Source organism: Polypterus senegalus, chromosome 5 (genome assembly GCF_016835505.1).
Source record: "Polypterus senegalus isolate Bchr_013 chromosome 5, ASM1683550v1, whole genome shotgun sequence".
Lineage (NCBI taxonomy): Eukaryota > Metazoa > Chordata > Cladistia > Polypteriformes > Polypteridae > Polypterus > Polypterus senegalus.
Window position 1 is genome coordinate 198919273 of NC_053158.1, and position 18201 is coordinate 198937473.

Here is an 18201-nt window from a genome sequence, read left to right on the forward strand (position 1 = left end):
TTTGAGTATTGCTTTTCACAAAACAACAACTTCTCCCAACCATCCCAGAGCAATTTTGGTGACCAGCAGTGCCTTTTCCAACATGATGGAGCACCGGGCCAGAAGGCAAAAGTGAGAACTAAGTGGCTCGGGGAACAAAACATCGAAATTTGGGGTCCATGGCCAGGAAACACCCCAGACCTTAATTTGATTTGGCTCAGAAGTTGATTGCCAGCCTGCCAGGGTGAACTGTAGAGGTCTTGAAAAAGAAAGAAGGGCCAACACTGCAAATATTGACTCGGTGCATAAACTTAATGTCATTGTCAATAAAAGCCTTTGAAACTTCTGAACTGCTTGTAATTCTACTTCAGAATACATTGAAACATCTGGCAAAAAGACCTAAAAGCACTAAAGCAGCAAACTTTGTGAAATCTAATACTTGTGTCCTTCTGCAAACTTTTGGCCATGACTGTATATTCCTCCCATGAGACACATTAAGTACAATCTGTCAGTCTGTTTATAGATGTGTGAATGTACCCAGCAACAGAATGGCACACCGTCCCACCAGTGTGTGGGTCTTCTTGCACTTAATGCTGCAGGGATTTTCTCTGATTTACCCTTCAACTAAGCCCTATAAAGAAACAAATGGATTTTACCACATGCTACTTGAGACACAAGTGGTGTAATTCTGCTGCACTCCACCAGATGGCAGTGTGGCCTTATCAATTAGTTCTTTTTGTGCAGTCTGAAAAATGAAAGAAGCCGAGTTTGCAGATTTTGATAAAAGCTTCCATGGTTGCTCATGTAGCATATCGTCTCCATCATGGCAGATGTCTGCTGCTATGCTGATGCCACTTTATTCTCATCTCTGTGTTCCGGGCACCAATTCTACCTGCATAACAGTGCTTCCATTAAGCAATGATAGGAGAAACTGCACCAAGCTTTAAAGCAACCTTCAAATAGCAGCTCCACACTTGGGTGACTGCTTGGAAAACTCTTTACATCGTATTTGATTTTTTGATTTGATATGCTTTGTTAATTTCTGAGGGGATGCTGTCTTTTCACATGACCTTTTGGGGGTCAGAGTACAGGGTCAGCCTCTCCATAGTGCCCCCCTGAAGCAATTTTCTGGTTAAAATGCCTTACTCAAGTACTGTATGTTAATTATCCACCTGAGTTTTTTGGTTTATATTTCTAAATAAAGTTTTTGCTCACCTCTGCTCCTGTCCTTAACTGTAAGCATTTAAAGCATCTGTCAGGTTATATTTGTGTTTAATTTCTTGCATTATTCATATTATTGTTGCCTACATAACATGTGTGGCTGTCTGACAGCGCCAGTGACCCAAGTTCAAATCTGGCCTACATCTGGTGCTATTGGCCACTATGCCGCCAGCTTTCAAGTTCCTCCACTTCAGCTTCGGTTGGGGGTCCTCACTTGTCTTTCCACAGTTTTGTTTGCCTTCAGGGGTCCCGTGGACAGCTGTTCTTATGATGAAGTCTGACAGTGTGTCCAATCCACCTCCATCTTCTTCTTCTAATGACAACGATGGTGCCCATGCTCTCCTGCTTACATCTGGTTTGCCCTCGATTTAAACTTTGCTTTTTATTGAATCTATTTATTGATTTTAACCTCTACTTTACATATCATTTTATAGATTATTGTATTATGTATTGCAGTTTTATTGTTTGATTTTAACAAAAGCACTAGACTCTTGCACCAAACGCCCTGCTGCCTGTGTGCGTATCCGGCTCATTCTCGGGTAATGTCACCACCAATTCTGGGAAACAATCAAGAAGTGTGGGTCCAACCCGGACTGTCACATAGCAGTCATCGAGGTTGGCATCCCCCACATGTCATTTCACCCAAAGACCACTTAAGCCGAGTATCTAAATCACTGAAGACTTCGATTTACATCCGCGTGATTTCTGGATTCTCCAAGAATGAAAGTCAACAGCCCAAGGGGTCGGAGGACCCACCGAATGATCTGAAATACTGGGCCGACTGGTGACCACCCCCCCCCACTTTTTATGTGTAAAATGACCCAGTTCTCATCCCACAGTTGATTTTTGGGATGCCTACCAGCATTCCTAAATTTTATTTTTGATCCCATTTTTTTCTTTCTCCATTGGCACACACTGACAAGTCTGCCACCTTTTATGGATGGCAGCTGTGCCTGCCATGAAATGCAATTCTGCTGAGAGCTCTCCCTTAGGAAACTCATTTCAATTCAATGTACCTTTCTTTCTTTTTATACAGCGCTTTTCTCTGGAGACCACCTTGGAGTGCAGGGTAGGAAGTGTTTGTACGGACACTCTAAAGTCCCCCCCGGGGGAAGTCATGACAAGGACACTGCAGTGCAGGAGCGCCAGAAGAATGCGGACCAAGAAAACAAGTGGACCACACGCCAGGAGTGAGAAACAGCTGCCCCATGATTTCTTCTTTAGAGGGGCCGGCTAGAACAGCAGCTGACCGTGGACCCCCAGATGCTGCCGAGCGGAGTTCTTCTTTATCTCCCCCCCCACCCACCCCACTTCTATGGCTCAACAAGTTATTAACATGACGGCTTTCAAAAGCAGTTTGCTTTCCTGCCAGTTCAAACAAATCGGTGCCTTTGTGCGTTTAGCGATCTGTCAGCTTTGCACACTCAGTGGCCGCTTTATTAGGTACGCCTTGATAGTACCGTGTCGGACCCCCTTCAGTGTCCAGAACTGCCGTAATCCTTCATGGCGCAGATTCAACAAGGGGTTTTGGTCCATACCGACATTGAGATTTGTCAGCTGCGCTTTCATTTTTATCCCTTAGGTGTTATTTGAACTCTAAATTACAGTTTGCCAGAATGTGCAAAGCCAAAACCCTTTAGTGTGTCAGCATGGCTCCCTCGCGGATGAGCTGTTACCCCGTGAAGCACACATTCACTAACACCGTGTGTGACCCAGCAGGAGTCGTTCATCCTCTCGGTGGCAAACAATTCAAAGTCTGGAGATGCAAGAACACCTCATCAGAAAAGCGCTTTTGGTATCAATAAGCTTTACGCTCATAAAGTGGGATATATTAAGCATTGCCATATCCACCCGGCAGCACGGCCGTCACCTAATGCACCTTTATTACACCCTACTGGAGGAGCTGCTTGTCCGAGGATGGAAAGAGCAAAAGGGTGAAGATCTGGAGTTGAGGATTAAAAAATGACAAGCTCGAGCGATGATCCAGAGCGAGAAATCTAAGTAGTTACTAACGCCTGTCACACAGCTGACTGGCTTTACTGAAAGTATGACGCCAAGCCAGGGGATGGATGAATGGTACTATTGCCACTTCTCCCTCTTACGCAGACCACCAGAAGGCACTCACAAATAGAACTTCCGCTATCAAACCGCCACGCCCTCCTGCAGACCTCACTTCCGGTTAAGAACCCACCCCTTCCTGTCCTGCACCTCGAAGTCCTTCTGAGCCCTCCAATCAACACCCCTCAGTCATAACTTCTGACTCGGTCGTTCCTGACAATATACGGGGTGGACCACCTTCTTCTTTGTTCCTTTTGTCTCATGACACCCCCCTCTATTCTGTTTCTCTTCTTGGTGGCACTTGGTGCCAGTGCTCTACTGCCAGGCTGCTCTCCTTCTGTACGGAATAGTCATCTCGGATAAAGGAGCACTGGAATCAACCGATGGGAGAGATTCTCGCATTTGATTGGAGGAGAAGCACAGACATCTCTGTGGAAGCCCAGGAGCGGGTAGACGGCCAGTTGGCCAAGGTCTCCAGGACGGTGACTTCATTTTAGACCTTCTATTTTATGATTTAAATCTCCTCCATTGTCAACTGGCCACAGTGGACAGATATTGTTGGTTCCTATTTAGGTTTAATCAGATTCTACTTGGGCGACATGGTGGTGCAGCTGCCTCGCAGTAAGGAGACCTGGGTTTGCTTCCCGGGTCCTCCCTGAGTGGAGTCTGCATGTTCTCCCCGTGTCTGCGTGGGTTTCTCCCCACAGTCCAAAGACATGCAGGTGAGGTGCATTGGCGATCCTAAATTGTCCCTAGTGTGGGCATGGTGTGCATGTGTCCTACAGTGGGCTGGCACCCTGTCCGGGGTTTGTTCCTGCCTTGCACCCTGTGCTGGCTGGGATTGGCGCCTGGGCACCCCTGTGGCCCTGTGTTAGGATATAGCTGGTTGGAAGATGACTGACTGACTGACTTTCTGGGTTTCTACCCTGATCTCTGCCTGTTATGTGTACCAGTTCTGTATTTAGTACCGTATATACTCATGTAAGAGTCGGGTCTTGAAACCCGAAAAATCGATCATAAAAGCAGACCCCGACTATATATATATATATATATATATATATATATATATATATATATATATATATATATATATAGTGTGTGTATATATTACATATACATACGTACACACACATACATACATAGATACACACATACAAACATATATACACACATACATACATACTTATGTACAGTATGTATATTAGGGTGCCAATAAACAATATGCGAAAAAGTAACATATCTATTTTGTGAAGTCTTACCCTGTAGAAATGTTCGTTTTCATAAAAATGATACATGAAAAAAACATGGAGATAATATAACAACATTTACTGGTGGCACAATGCTTCTGAAGTCATCAGTATTTATTGTAAAATCCCCTTTTCATGTAACTATTATGCTTGTTATTGACAGGTGTTGTACTTGGAATATTCAGCATAACTGAGCTTTTAAAATAAATTTGTACTGTTTTTTTATCTATGCCTAGTTTGTTTTTCTATGCCTAGAGTTTACTTTTGTTGTTGTGACACTTGTGTAAGAAACGTAAAATAAAGCAATAAATGAAAAAACGGGTATTTTGTATATGCTAATACAGGCAGATTTCATTCACAGCTCCATCCATCCATCATCCAACCTGCTATATCCTAACTACAGGGTCACAGGGGTCTGCTGGAGCCAATCCCAGCCAACACAGGGCACAAGGCAGGAAACAAACCCCAGGCAGGGCGCCAGCCCACCGCAGGGCGCACACACCAAGCACAATTTAGAATCACCAATGAACCTAACCTGCATGTCTTTGGACTGTGGGAGGACACCCACGCAGACACGGGGAGAACATGCAAACTCCACTCAGGGAGGACCCGGGAAGCAAACCCAGGTCTCCTGACTGCGAGGCAGCTGCGCCACCACTGTGCCACCCACAGTTCCCAAAGTTAACTTGTGTGATTCCAGTATTTTATCAGTAACAGGCTTACACACAGTACAGGCCAAACGTTTGGACACAGCTCCTCATTCAATGTGTTTTCTTGATTTTCATGACCATTTACATTGCTAGATTCTCACCGAAGGCATCAAAACTATGAATGAACACATGTGGAGTTATGTACTTAACAAAAAAAGGTGAAAAAACTGAAAACATGTTTTATATTCTAGTTTCTTCAAAATAGCCACCCTTTGCTCTGATTACTGCTTTGCACACTCTTGGCATTCTCTCGATGAGCTTCAACAGGTAGTCACCTGAAATGGTTTTCACTTCACAGGTGTGCCTTATCAGGATGATTTAGTGGGATTTCTTGCTTTATCAATGGGGTTGGGACCAGCAGTTGTGTTGTGCAGAAGTCAGGTTAGTTGGACGATCATTTATTTTTCAACAGGACAATGACCCGGCTGTGTAAGGGCTATTTGACCAAGAAGGAGAGTGATGGAGTGCAGTAAATGGTCATGAAAATAAAGAAAACACATTGAATGAGGAGGGGTGTAAAAACTTTTGGCCTGTACTGTACTCCTTGTGAGTGATAACAGAGGAACTGAGACAGCAAGAAGAAAATGTTACAGTGCTGTTCGGCTGTTTGCATAGCGTAGTCCTATAAGCCAGATGGGATTATTTCTTATTTCTATCTGCATCTTTAGATTGCTACAAAGCTGTACCAAAATTATAAACTTACCGAGTCCTAATTACTCAATACTGCTATATTTGCATAACAGGTATAGGTGAAGGACTTAAGCAAGATGACATCAGCTGTAGATATTAAGTCAAGGCAATCACGACACGGTGGATGGCTTATAGGAGGACTCTCTGAGACCATGACTGGCTGTAAGCTACCTTCTAACAGACAAGAGCTAAGTCGATTTTTCATTTGCATGCTGTTGAGAAGAAAACAGTCCAGGATGGAGATTTCACAGGACTTCCTCGTGGACGATCCTGACTCATGGGACAGTAATGAAGCATATATTTCAGGTCAGTGCAATGTCAAACACCTGAAAGTGGTCAATGATGCAGCGGAGAGAGGAGTGGCACTGATTCAGTCATTCAATTCGGCCATCACAAACCAAGAAGAACAGAAACAGGACCTCCTACAAGTTGTAGAAGACCATCGCAAACAGTTTCCAGCACCAACAAAAACCTCTGAAAAGCTCTGAAGAGCTGGACAGAAAGGTCATATCAGCACGGACGCTTCTGTACAGTGAATAGCGAAAAATTCTGATCTCTTGTGCCACCAGTTCATATTGTTTGATTGTGATAAAGCTTTGTGTAATTTATCATGGTAACTAGAGGAACTAAACTGGGGGCTAAGACGTGAGAAAATAAAAACATATACAGTGGTGTGAAAAACGATTTGCCCCCTTCCTGATTTCTTATTCTTTTGCATGTTTGTCACACAAAATGTTTCTGATCATCAAACACATTTAACCATTAGTCAAATATAACACAAGTAAACACAAAATGCAGTTTTTAAATGATGGTTTTTAGTATTTAGGGAGAAAAAAAATCCAAACCTACATGGCCCTGTGTGAAAAAGTAATTGCCCCCTTGTTCAAAAATCACCTAACTGTGGTGTATCACACCTGAGTTCAATTTCCGTAGCCCCCCCAGGGCTGATTACTGCCACACCTGTTTCAATCAAGAAATCACTTCAATAGGAGCTGCCTGACACAGAGAAGTAGACCAAAAGCACCTCAAAAGCTAGACATCATGCCAAGATCCAAAGAAATTCAGGAACAAATGAGAACAGAAGTAATTGAGATCTATCAGTCTGGTAAAGGTTATAAAGCCATTTCTAAAGCTTTGGGACTCCAGCGAACCACAGTGAGAGCCATTATCCACAAATGGCAAAAACATGGAACAGTGGTGAACCTTCCCAGGATTGGCCGGCCGACCAAAATTACCCCAAGAGCGCAGAGACGACTCATCCGAGAGGTCACAAAGACCCCAGGACAACGTCTAAAGAACTGCAGGCCTCACTGCCTCAATTAAGGTCAGTGTTCACGACTCCACCATAAGAAAGAGACTGGGCAAAAACGGCCTGCATGGCAGATTTCCAAGACGCAAACCACTGTTAAGCAAAAAGAACATTAGGGCTCGTCTCAATTGTGCTAAGAAACATCTCAATGATTGCCAAGACTTTTGGGAAAATACCTTGTGGACTGATGAGACAAAAGTTGAACTTTTGGAAGGCAAATGTCCCGTTACATCTGGCGTAAAAGGAACACAGCATTTCAGAAAAAGAACATCATACCAACAGTAAAATATGGTGGTGGTAGTGTGATGGTCTGGGGTTGTTTTGCTGCTTCAGGACCTGGAAGGCTTGCTGTGATAGATGGAACCATGAATTCTACTGTCTACAAAAATCCTGAAGGAGAATGTCCGGCCATCTGTTCGTCAACTCAAGCTGAAGCGATCTTGGGTGCTGCAACAGGACAATGACCCAAAACACACCAGCAAATCCACCTCTGAATGGCTGAAGAAAAACAAAATGAAGACTTTAGAGTGGCCTAGTCAAAGTCCTGACCTGAATCCAATTGAGATGCTATGGCATGACCTTAAAAAGGCGCTTCATGCTAGAAAACCCTCAAATAAAGCTGAATTACAACAATTCTGCAAAGATGAGTGGGCCAAAATTCCTCCAGAGCGCTGTAAAAGACTCATTGCAAGTTATCAAACGCTTGATTGCAGTTATTGCTGCTAAGGGTGGCCCAACCAGTTATTAGGTTCAGGGGGCAATTACTTTTTCACACAGGGCCATGTTGGTTTGGATTTTTTTTTCTCCCTAAATAATAAAAACCATCATTTAAAAACTGCATTTTGTGTTTACTTGTGTTATATTTGACTAATGGTTAAATGTGTTTGATGATCAGAAACATTTTGTGTGACAAACATGCAAAAGAATAAGAAATCAGGAAGGGGGCAAATAGTTTTTCACACCACTGTATATACACACAATTTTTTTTTTGAGTTTCTGTAAAATTTTAATTTCATCAGGATATCAAATTATAATCTAATGTAATGTGGTAAGAAGCACTTACTGAGTAAGAAAGGTGGTTTATGAGGTAAGGGTTTACTAAACTGTGCTGCCTATAATACAAGCTGGTGGTCCACAGTTGACACTTTGGAGTGTAAAGCACAAATCTGTCAATTTAATCCCCAGTAGAGCATTTAAGTGAGACCCTTCAAATGGCAGTGGTCACATTATACACAAACAAACGTTGCATAAATGTCTAATGTCATTTGCCAAGTGCAAGTCATTTAGGAGAAAAATAAATGTTGATACAAGTGTTTTTAATACAGTATAGGCAGCGTCCCACTAGTGGCTACTTAAAAGGCGAACAACTGTGACACGAGCACATCTTGGACCACCCTAGACCCCCAGTTATAAAGTCAAAATGTAAAGAAGGTTAAATGAATATATCACCAAAGCTGTTGGATGATCTTCTCCTCTTCAGCTAGATATTTCTGCCTGTCTTCCTCGACCAGCATCCTCTGCCTCTGCACGGGGTCTTCAAGTCTTTTCACGACCTCCGTCACTTTGCTGTTGATCTCGGCTTCTGCCTTCTTCAGCATCAGACTCAGTGTTTCCTGGTTTTGCATCTGGCGTGGACACGCAAAACAAAGGAAAAATTCAGCACAATGACGGCCCTGTCACACACCTCCTCTGTCACCTTCAGATTACACTTAACCAAAAAATGTACGTCACGTCATTTCATTTTTTTAACCCACTTAATCCTAACCAGTGTTGCGGGTGCCGGAGTCTATCATAGCTGGCACAAGGCATAAACAAGCCCCGGACACGGCGCCAGTCCGTCTCATAACAGCAGACCCCCATATACCCCTGCATGCACTCGCTTCAGTCCCTCAGGTGTTTTACTTTATCAAAATCTTGACACTCTCAGTGGGCAAACATCAGCCTGGGGTTCTTGTTCGGATAAGACTTTGCTATTAAACGCAAATGCTAACCAAGTTGACACTTTTGTAGGAAGTGCAGCACCGTGGGAGGCTGCCGTCTATGAAAAATGTAACATAAAATAACATTGTCAAATCCCGTTTAGTCTAATTCCGGGTCACAGCTGGGTCGGCGCGCCATTGCAAGGCCCAGTTAAGCTACGTCCACATTATATTAAGCTATATTAAAGGTTTTTTAATGAAAACAATCTCCAACCACACTAGCATTTAAGAACGTATCTCTGCCTACACTAAAACGACACATATGATTTACACCGACACCGCATGCATCAGCAGAAACAGCAAAACTAGTGTCCTCTGTAGGCATCCCATCTAAATCAATTACTTTGGCTAACTGTGGCTTGCTTTTTTTCTTGTACTATTGGTTATGCATTTGGCCATGGGAATTATCACAAAACTGCAGCAACCAATCATTGCTTTTTTTGTGCATGTATGCACCATTCAGACTGCACCCTGTGGTGTTAGGGGTCCACAGCTCGCTTAGCAAAGGCCGTTTTTTTAAATAAATCATCACCTCGCTCGCGGCTTAGTGAGGGGGCGTTGGGCCATAGCAAGCCACGGGGCGATCTGCGGTGTGGGCATTTCTCACCGAGTGCACAGGTGAGGAACTGCCCACATTCGTGATTGTTCCCGTGGCTAATGTGCTGCAGCTGCTGTGGCCCCTTGCTGTACTCAAAGCATCATGATGCACCAACATTGATGGACTGAAAGCCAGAAGTCTATGTGACCATCATCATCAGGTCCTTCCATGAAAACCCTAAATACAAAGAGGACTGTTTGATTTACCTTAGGTAGATTGCCCAGAGGGGACTGGGCGGTCTCTTGGTCTGGAACCCCTACAGATTTTATTTTTTTCTCCAGCCTTTGGAGTTTTTTTTTTTGTTTTTTCTGTCCACCCTGGCCATCGGACCTTACTCTTATTCTATGTTAATTAATGTTGACTTATGTTATTTTTTATTGTGTCTTCTATTTTTCTATTCATTTTGTAAAGCACTTTGAGCTACATTTTTTTGTATGAATATGTGCTATATAAATAAATGTTGATTGATTGATTGATTGATATAAAAGAAGTGCGAGTCGGTTGGGAGGGGGATCTGAAAAGAACGAGAGGAAAAAAAGGAAGAGAGGACGGAGGTTATATGGAGCGAGAGAGAGACAAAGAGTGTATGGGTGAGTGAGTGAGCGAGCGAGCGAGCGAATGAGCGCTCGTGGGCAGCTGCGAGGAAGCCTGGGTGTTGGGCCTACATCCAGGAGTTAGAGTTGGAAGTTGCTCCCGCTGAGCGAGCAGGTAGCGGGAGTGACCAGGGAAAGGTGACTGGCCGCGGAAGGCCGGAAATGCAGCGGGAGTCGGGACGCTTGGAGTTGAGGTCCTTGGTGTGAGCGTCCTGGAAACTAAGGAGTCCAAGTCTCAGGCCTGGGATGAGTGCCAGACCGAAGCCAGGATCGGGAGGTCACCAGACCTGTGTGTGTGAGTTGAAAATGGCAGCTGCAGTTTGCTGAGAAGCAGGTGAGACGCTAGCGGAGAACAGCACCGGGCTTATTGGTGCTTTTAGAAGACCGCTTCCTAAGGAACATTTTAACCTCGTTTTAAAAGGGTTGTTTTTTCTATTGTTTTTAACCTCCACATTTCTTTTATGGATTATTTACTTACTTGAACTTTGAATCACTGCACTATTTATTGAACACTGTTTTGTTGACTGTTTTTATTAAAAGCACTTTTGCACATTTATACCATCCCCTTCCTCAATTGTTTATTGCCTCAACTGTCTAGCTCATTGGTGACATTACCGACGGTGTTGGGTTCAAGGGCTCCCGAACAGCAATGGGAGCGTGGAGCCAAACCCGCATCGTCACACACCCATACGTAAATTTCAATGCACACAGGTAAACAACACAACAAGCACCAAGGAAATCAACTCTTCTGTGTCCCTTATGTTGGCATGTGCTTCTCTTCTATGACTAATCAGGGTATGACACGTTGTAATGAACAGGATCCAATCAGGGCAGGCCCATGTGAAAAGCGTGAACCAACAATCAGAGTCCACATTTTCAAAACTCTTCGTTTTCACCCATCCACATTGCAGTTCTGGGGTGGTGTGAACGAAAAGCAAAAATGGAGACTAATGCCTGCATTTTTAAACATAAAATGCAGTATTGTGGAAGTAGCCATACACTGTGTGCACGATTATTAGGCAAGTTGTATTTTTGAGGATTAATTTTAATATGGAACAAACACAGTGCTGTCAGTCAATCCAAAATGTTAATAAACCTGAAACCTGAATGTTTCACAACGGAAATGTGAGTGTGAACATCATCAGGGAATACATATGTGCACACAATTATTAGGCAACTATTAGTGTGCAGATTTATTATGCAACTAAAGGAAAAATGAAAATTTTCCCATCTCACTTGTTTATTTTCATCTGTTATAGTGAGAATAATAAACAAACACCTCAAAATTTACAAATAAACATCTCTGACATTTCAAAAAAAATAAATCAATCAATCAATGACCAATATAGCCACCCTTCTTTCCAATAACAGTCATAAGCCTTTCCATTCATGGAGTCTGTCAGTTTCTTGATCTGTTGACGATCAGCTTTTTGTGGAGCAGTGACTACAGCCTCCCAGACACTCTTCAGAGAGGTGTATTGTTTTTCTCCCCCGTAAATCTAGCGTTTAAGAAGTGCCCACAAGTTCTCGATAGGGTTTAGGTCAGATGAGGAAGGGGGCCATGTCATTATTCCTTCATCTTTAAGGCCTTTACTGGCTGGCCACGCAGTGGAGAACTTCGATGCAAGTGATGAAGCATTGGCCTGCATAAAAATCATGGTCTTTTCCTGTATCACTGTTTGAAGAAAGTGTCTTCGAAAAACTGGCAGTAGGTTTGGGAGTTGATTTTGAGTTCACCTTCAATGCAAAAAGGTCCAACTAGCTCATCTTTAAAAATACCAGCTCATACCAGTACCCCACCTCCACGTTGGAGTGGAGCTCTGTGCCCATTACTGATCCACAGGTCCATCCATCTGGTCCATCAAGAGTCACTCTCATCTCATCGGTCCATAAAACCTTTGAAAAAATCTGTCTTCAGATATTTCTTGGCCCAGTTTTGACGTTTCAACTTATGTTTCTTGTTCAGTGGTGGTTGGGTTTCAGCCCTCCTTACCTTGGCCATGTCTTTGAGCACTGAACACCTTGTACTTCTGGGCACTCCAGGTAGGTTGCAGCTCTGGAATATGAAAGTACTGGAGGATAATGGGTTCCTGGTAGCTTCACGTTTGATTCTTCTCAAATCTTTGGCAGCTAATTTGCGTCTTTTGTTCTCAACACGTTTCTTGCGACCCTGTTGACTATTTGCAACAAAATGTTTGATGGTTCTGTGATCACACACCAATATCTTAGCAATTCCAAAAGTGCTGCATCCCTCTGAAAGACTTTTTCCAATTTTTGACTTTTCAGAGTCAGTTAAATCTCTTTTTTGGCCCATTTTGCCCGAGGAAAACTAGCTGCCTAATAATTGTGCACACCTTGATATAGGGTGTTGATCTCCTTAGGCCACACCCTCCCTCATTACACAAATACACATCACCTGACGTGCTTAAATCCAATAAGCATTCAAGTTAATACAGCTTGGAGTTGGAATATACGCATTAAAAATGATGATATGGTCAAAATACTCACTTGCCTAATAATTGTGCACACAGTGTATACCGTATATATATTTGCTGATCAACACTGTTCTTCTAATAAAGACAGAAATTTTTTTATGCCATTTATAATGAGAAGTTTCATATAATGGATGAAGGAGGCCAGGCTTACAATCCGAGCACGTGGAGCCACTCGTGTTTAAAGTCAAGTACCCATCAGTTATGGCAGCTAAACTGGTAAATCAGCTAACTTGTTTATTTTCTGTTTTTCTTTTTGAAACTGAAAACTAATATTTGCAAGTGATAATAATGAATTCTATAAATATGAAAAATCATTTGTACTTAAAATAATAAATATTCATGATAACCGTGAAAAGCAGTATGTGTTGCGCTGCAGGCTCCCCATCTAATTGAATTACTTTGGCTAATTGAGGAGTGCGGCTGGCTGGAGGCGGCTTTTCCTTCTTTCCTGTCATTCTTGTTTATTTATTTATTTTTTTTCATTAAGGAGGCTCCTATTTGCTCCAAAGCCATCCGAAAAAAATGTGTTTTTTTTTTTTTCTCATTACAAACCTTCCAGCTACTCTTGTGAATTTGCAATAAATCACGGATGACGGTTTTCTGCAAATATCCATTTATGTTGAAAGATGCAGCTATTACTGAAAATGTTTTTCTGCCTTTTTCAATTTTAACGCTTGAAAATAAAACACATATAAATACAGAATGAGCAGCACAAGGCCCCAGGAGTCTTTATACTCTACAATGTCTTCCTAGCTTGGTATCATCTGCAAACTTAACCAGCTTGTTACTTGTATTTATTTCCAAATCATTTATATAATGTTAAAAATAGCAGACTGCCCCCTGCTGGCCACCACTCTTAACCCAGTTCTGATGAGGGTGCCCCCCATGACCCTCTGCTTCCTGTGTCTGAGCCCATTCTACACCCACCTACACACCACACCCTCAACTCCCACTTCTTTTAGTTTGATGCCCACCCTCTCATGTGGCACCTCATTCAAAGACTTTCTGAAAGTCCGGATCTGCTCCACTCTGATCATATCATTCTGCTGCTTCCTCAAGGAATACCAACCAGCAAGTTAGTAAAACACGACCTTCCTCTTGTGAACCCGTGCTGACTGTTCAGTACAACTCCTGTTCTTGCCACGTGTTGCTCAATCTTATCTTTCTTATATAATACGTTACCGGGGCTGTCCATTTGTCTGTCCAGGATTTTAAATCACTTGTAGCTCTCAAACCGTTTGACCTACTGACCTGAAATTTGGTTCACATATACTAAGTGATGTCTACTATCCGCTTTGGGGTGATGATTGACCTCCAAGGTTATTCCTCATTTTATTTTATTGTAGAATTAACTCTCTGCAGTAGCCAGCAGGGCGGCGCATACCTACGGGCGCCGTTCTCATCCTTACCACCTTCGCCTTCACTTCCCCTACCTCTTCTTATCTTAAATCATTCTTGAGGCAGATTGAAGACTTAAGTGCCAGCTTAAGTGAAAAATGAAGAAAAACATAAAAAGCAACTGCAACACAAACACGGACTTAATCAGTTTTAATGCAAAAAGATGCTGACGGAAGAAGAGAAGAAGCGGGCAGCTAGGGTGGAGAGAAGAAGAGCTGCTCAGGAAACAGCAAGCACATCAACCTCTGAGCAAACGAATGATAAACGTACAGAGAGAGAGGAGGAAAACTAGGAATACTCAAGTCAAGTGGATTCACTGTACATTATCGTGCAGTGCGTCGTTACTGGTTCTTAATAATTCCTTCCCAGGATCCTGATGCCTCTGCTGGTTTATGAGGTCCCAATGGTAGAGTCAATGGAGAGGAGAATCAGTAGCTAAAACTCTATTGCCCCAAAGTACTGAAACTCCTGCCTTTACACAACACATGAACTTGAATGACATCCTATTCTTAATACGTAGGCCTTAATATGGCGTCAGCCCACCCACTGCGGCTCTAGCAGCTTCAATTCTTCTGGGAAAGCTTTCCACAAGATGTAGAATTTGTGACCAGGAGAGCATTTCTGAGGTCAGGCACTGATGTTGGACGAAACGGCCTGGCTCGCTCGCCATCTCCGCTCAAATTCATCCCAAAGGTGGTCTGTCGGGTTCTGTGCAGACCACTCAAGTTCCTCCACACCAAACTCGCTCCTCCATTTCTTTATAGGTCTGGCTTTGTGCACTGGTGCGTGCACAGGTCACGTTGCCATCCCCAAACTGCTCCCAACTAATTGTCCAAAATGGCTTCGTAGGCGTTAAGAGTTCCTTTCACTTTAACTAAGGAGCCAAGGTCAACCCCATACCATAATCCCCCCGTCCACCAACCTTTACACTTGGCACAATGCAGTCAGGCGAGTCCCGATCTCCTGGTCAGACTCGCCCATCGGATTGTGTGATTCGTCACTCCAGAGGACACGTCTGCACTGCTCTTGAGTCCAGTGGTGGGCTTTACATCACTGCGTCTGACGCTTTGCACGGCACTTGGTGACGTCAGGCTTAGCTGCAGCTGCTCGGCCATGGAGACCCATTCCATGAAGCTCTCTCTCTACGCTGCACTGGTCTTGACCTTTTGGAGGTCTGTAGCTATGGACTCTGCGGGAAGTTGGTGACTTCTGAACACCTCAGCATGCGCTGTCCCCACTCTGTGGCCTACCACTTGGTGGCTGAGTTGCTGTTGTTCCCAATTGCTTCCACTTTTTTATAATCCCACTAAGAGTTGACTGTGGAATATTTAGTAGCTATGAAATGTCACGAATGGACTTGCTGCACAGGCGGTATCCCATCACGGTGCACGCTTGACTTCACAGAGCTCCTGAGAGCGACCCATTCTGTCACAAATGTTTGTAGAAGCCATCTGCATGCCGAGGGGCTCGATGTTATACACCTGTGGCCATGGAAGTGACTGGAACACCTGAATTCAATGATTTGGAGGGGTAACAAATTTTGGCAATACAGTGTACCTTCGTAGATGGCTCGGCCTTCCACGCACGGCTCCATATTTAAGTCGTAACATCTTGCTGCTCCCTTTTGGCGGTTTAAAAGAAGAGTTCATGGTGTCGAGGACAAAGTAGGCACTCCTTTACAGGGACTCGAGGGATTCAAAGGTGTCAGCGGTGGGAATTGAGGTCAGGACAGGCAAGAAGTGGAAAGCGAGCGAGCGAGGCACTGGAGGTGGCGGAGGTCCGGTTGAGGCACATCTTGCGGGAGATTGAGGGGAACGTGGCTAGAGGCCACGCTGGTCTCAGTTACTTTCCCGTGACCGAACTTCGCAAAGCCACAGGTGAAAACGAGGCACCTTCTTCTAAAGGTACGAGCAGGCAGGGAGGACGAAAGAGTAAGCAGGACGGTGGGTCAAAGAGAGCAGGGAGCACAGACAAAGTGTCAATCGGTACAGAAGTGAAGGGGTCACCTGGGATCACATCCTGGAAATGGATTACTACAGAGTGCGGTTTCTGATCCAAGATCCATTCTGATCCCTTGAGAACGTCCTCAGCAGCTGTCCAAAGGCACTTGCAGACGGCATGACCAAGCGCTCAAGGCAGTCGCGGACAGAGTAGCCTCGGCTATGGCAACCAGCAAGCAATGCTGCCCAAAGAAGATAAAGAAGGCTGGAGAGAAATACACGCCAGAGGCCGAGATCGGTGGGCCTCCTTGCCTCAGCAGCTCAAAGCTGACCTGGGCAGAGCACATTGCCTCAACACTGCGTCCACACCTGGTCATCTTTTCCAATTCTACCAAACAGGTGATCATGGTGGAACTCAAGGGACCCTGGGAAGAACCCACAGAAGAAGCTCAAGAGCAGAAACGTGCCAAGTACCAGGAGTTGACAGAGGAGTGTAGTAGGCTGGGCCGGATCACCCACTTTGAGCCAGTCGAGGTGGGATGTCGGGGCTTTGCAGGCCAGTCCGGTTTAGCCAAGAAGAGGGCAGCCAGATCAATCTGTGATGCCACAGAGGGAGCAACAAGGGAGGCTCAGTGGCCAATTGCAACTGGGATGGAGGCCGAGATCTGATCACCCCACGACTTGGTCGTCTGGGTGAGGGTGTATGATGTTTTAACAGACCCGAAACACCCTTTGACCCCCAAGATACATCACTGATGATGGAGGTATTTTGAAAGTTTTCATAGTTTCCTCTGTGATGAACATTACGCTTACTGTGCCCGATCATCCTTTTGAAATAATGGGATCATATTTGCCATTTTCCAGTCCTTTGGAATTTCCCCAGCCTGGAAAGAAATACACACCAGAGACTAAGATCGATGGACTTCCTTGCCTCAGCAGCTGAAAGTTGACCTGGGCAAGCGGCTATGCTCTCCAGGGATCAGATTTGCCGTTTTCCAGTCCATTGAAATTTCCCCAGTGAAAGAAGACAGACTGAGGGAGGCCATCAAGAGACCTCAGAGTACTCTGAAAGAGTTACAAGCTACAGCGAATGAGACTGGAGACAGGGGCCTCATCAGTCGAAGCTTTATGAGAGTGCGCAAAAAAAAAACACACGACATGACACGTAAGCTGGAGTCCCAAAAGACACGTGAGAGGCTCTGAAGTCAGCTGGAAGAAGGTTTATGGTCTGATGAAATGTAACTCCATGTTACACTATGTATTATCATTCCTCACCGTAACATGTGATGGTGTCACGAACAGGCTGTGGGGATGCTTCTTTGTAGCAGGCCCTGAAAGGCTTATGATGCTATAGTGAACACCAGGAAAGTCGTGGAGGAAAGCCTGATGGGAATCTTCAAAAAAAAAAAATAATCTGCGCCTTGGTTTAGGGGTGGGAGAGGATGGGGGGTTGTGATATGACAGACAACAACCCTAGGAATAAAGCCAAGCTACACAGGAATGGCTTCAAAACAGCAATGTGAATATCCTAGAGTGGCCAAGTCCAGTATGGTGGACTAACCTGAACAAATGACGCCACCACAAGCAACTCCATAAAAGCACAAGTCAGGAGATGAAGACAAGTCACAGAATATCCAGTCATACCAGTCATGGAGAAATGGAAAAAGTATGGCAAAGCTGCAAATCTGCCACCAAAGCTGAGCAAAAAGATGAGTGAGTGAGACAAGAAAGAGATCTCCAGGAACTCTGAAGGAGTCACAAGTTACAACACAACAAGCAACTCCATGAAAAGCACAAGTCAGGAGATGAAGACAAGAAAATCTCCAAATATCCAGTGAAATCAATCATTATGTCACGAAAAGAGGAGGGCAGAGCTGGAAACTTATTAGAGCAAAAACGAAGAAGAATATTAGAAGAATCTGGACGAGCACAGGCCACTCAGCCCAACAAGACTCGCCAGTCCTACTCACTTAATTCTTCTAAA

At 44.1% G+C, this 18201-nt stretch overlaps 1 protein-coding gene across 12 annotated transcripts in view; it reads right to left on the reverse strand.

Moving 5' to 3' along the window:
- The window catches only part of si:ch211-285f17.1 (sickle tail protein homolog), a 464466-nt gene that overhangs the window by 60042 nt on the left and 386223 nt on the right, over positions 1-18201 (reverse strand). For all 12 annotated transcript variants that reach the window (XM_039753955.1, XM_039753954.1, XM_039753962.1 and 9 more), the window contains one exon: positions 8664-8839. In XM_039753955.1, coding sequence (XP_039609889.1) covers positions 8664-8839 — 176 coding nt within the window. The remainder of the gene's footprint in view (positions 1-8663; positions 8840-18201) is intronic.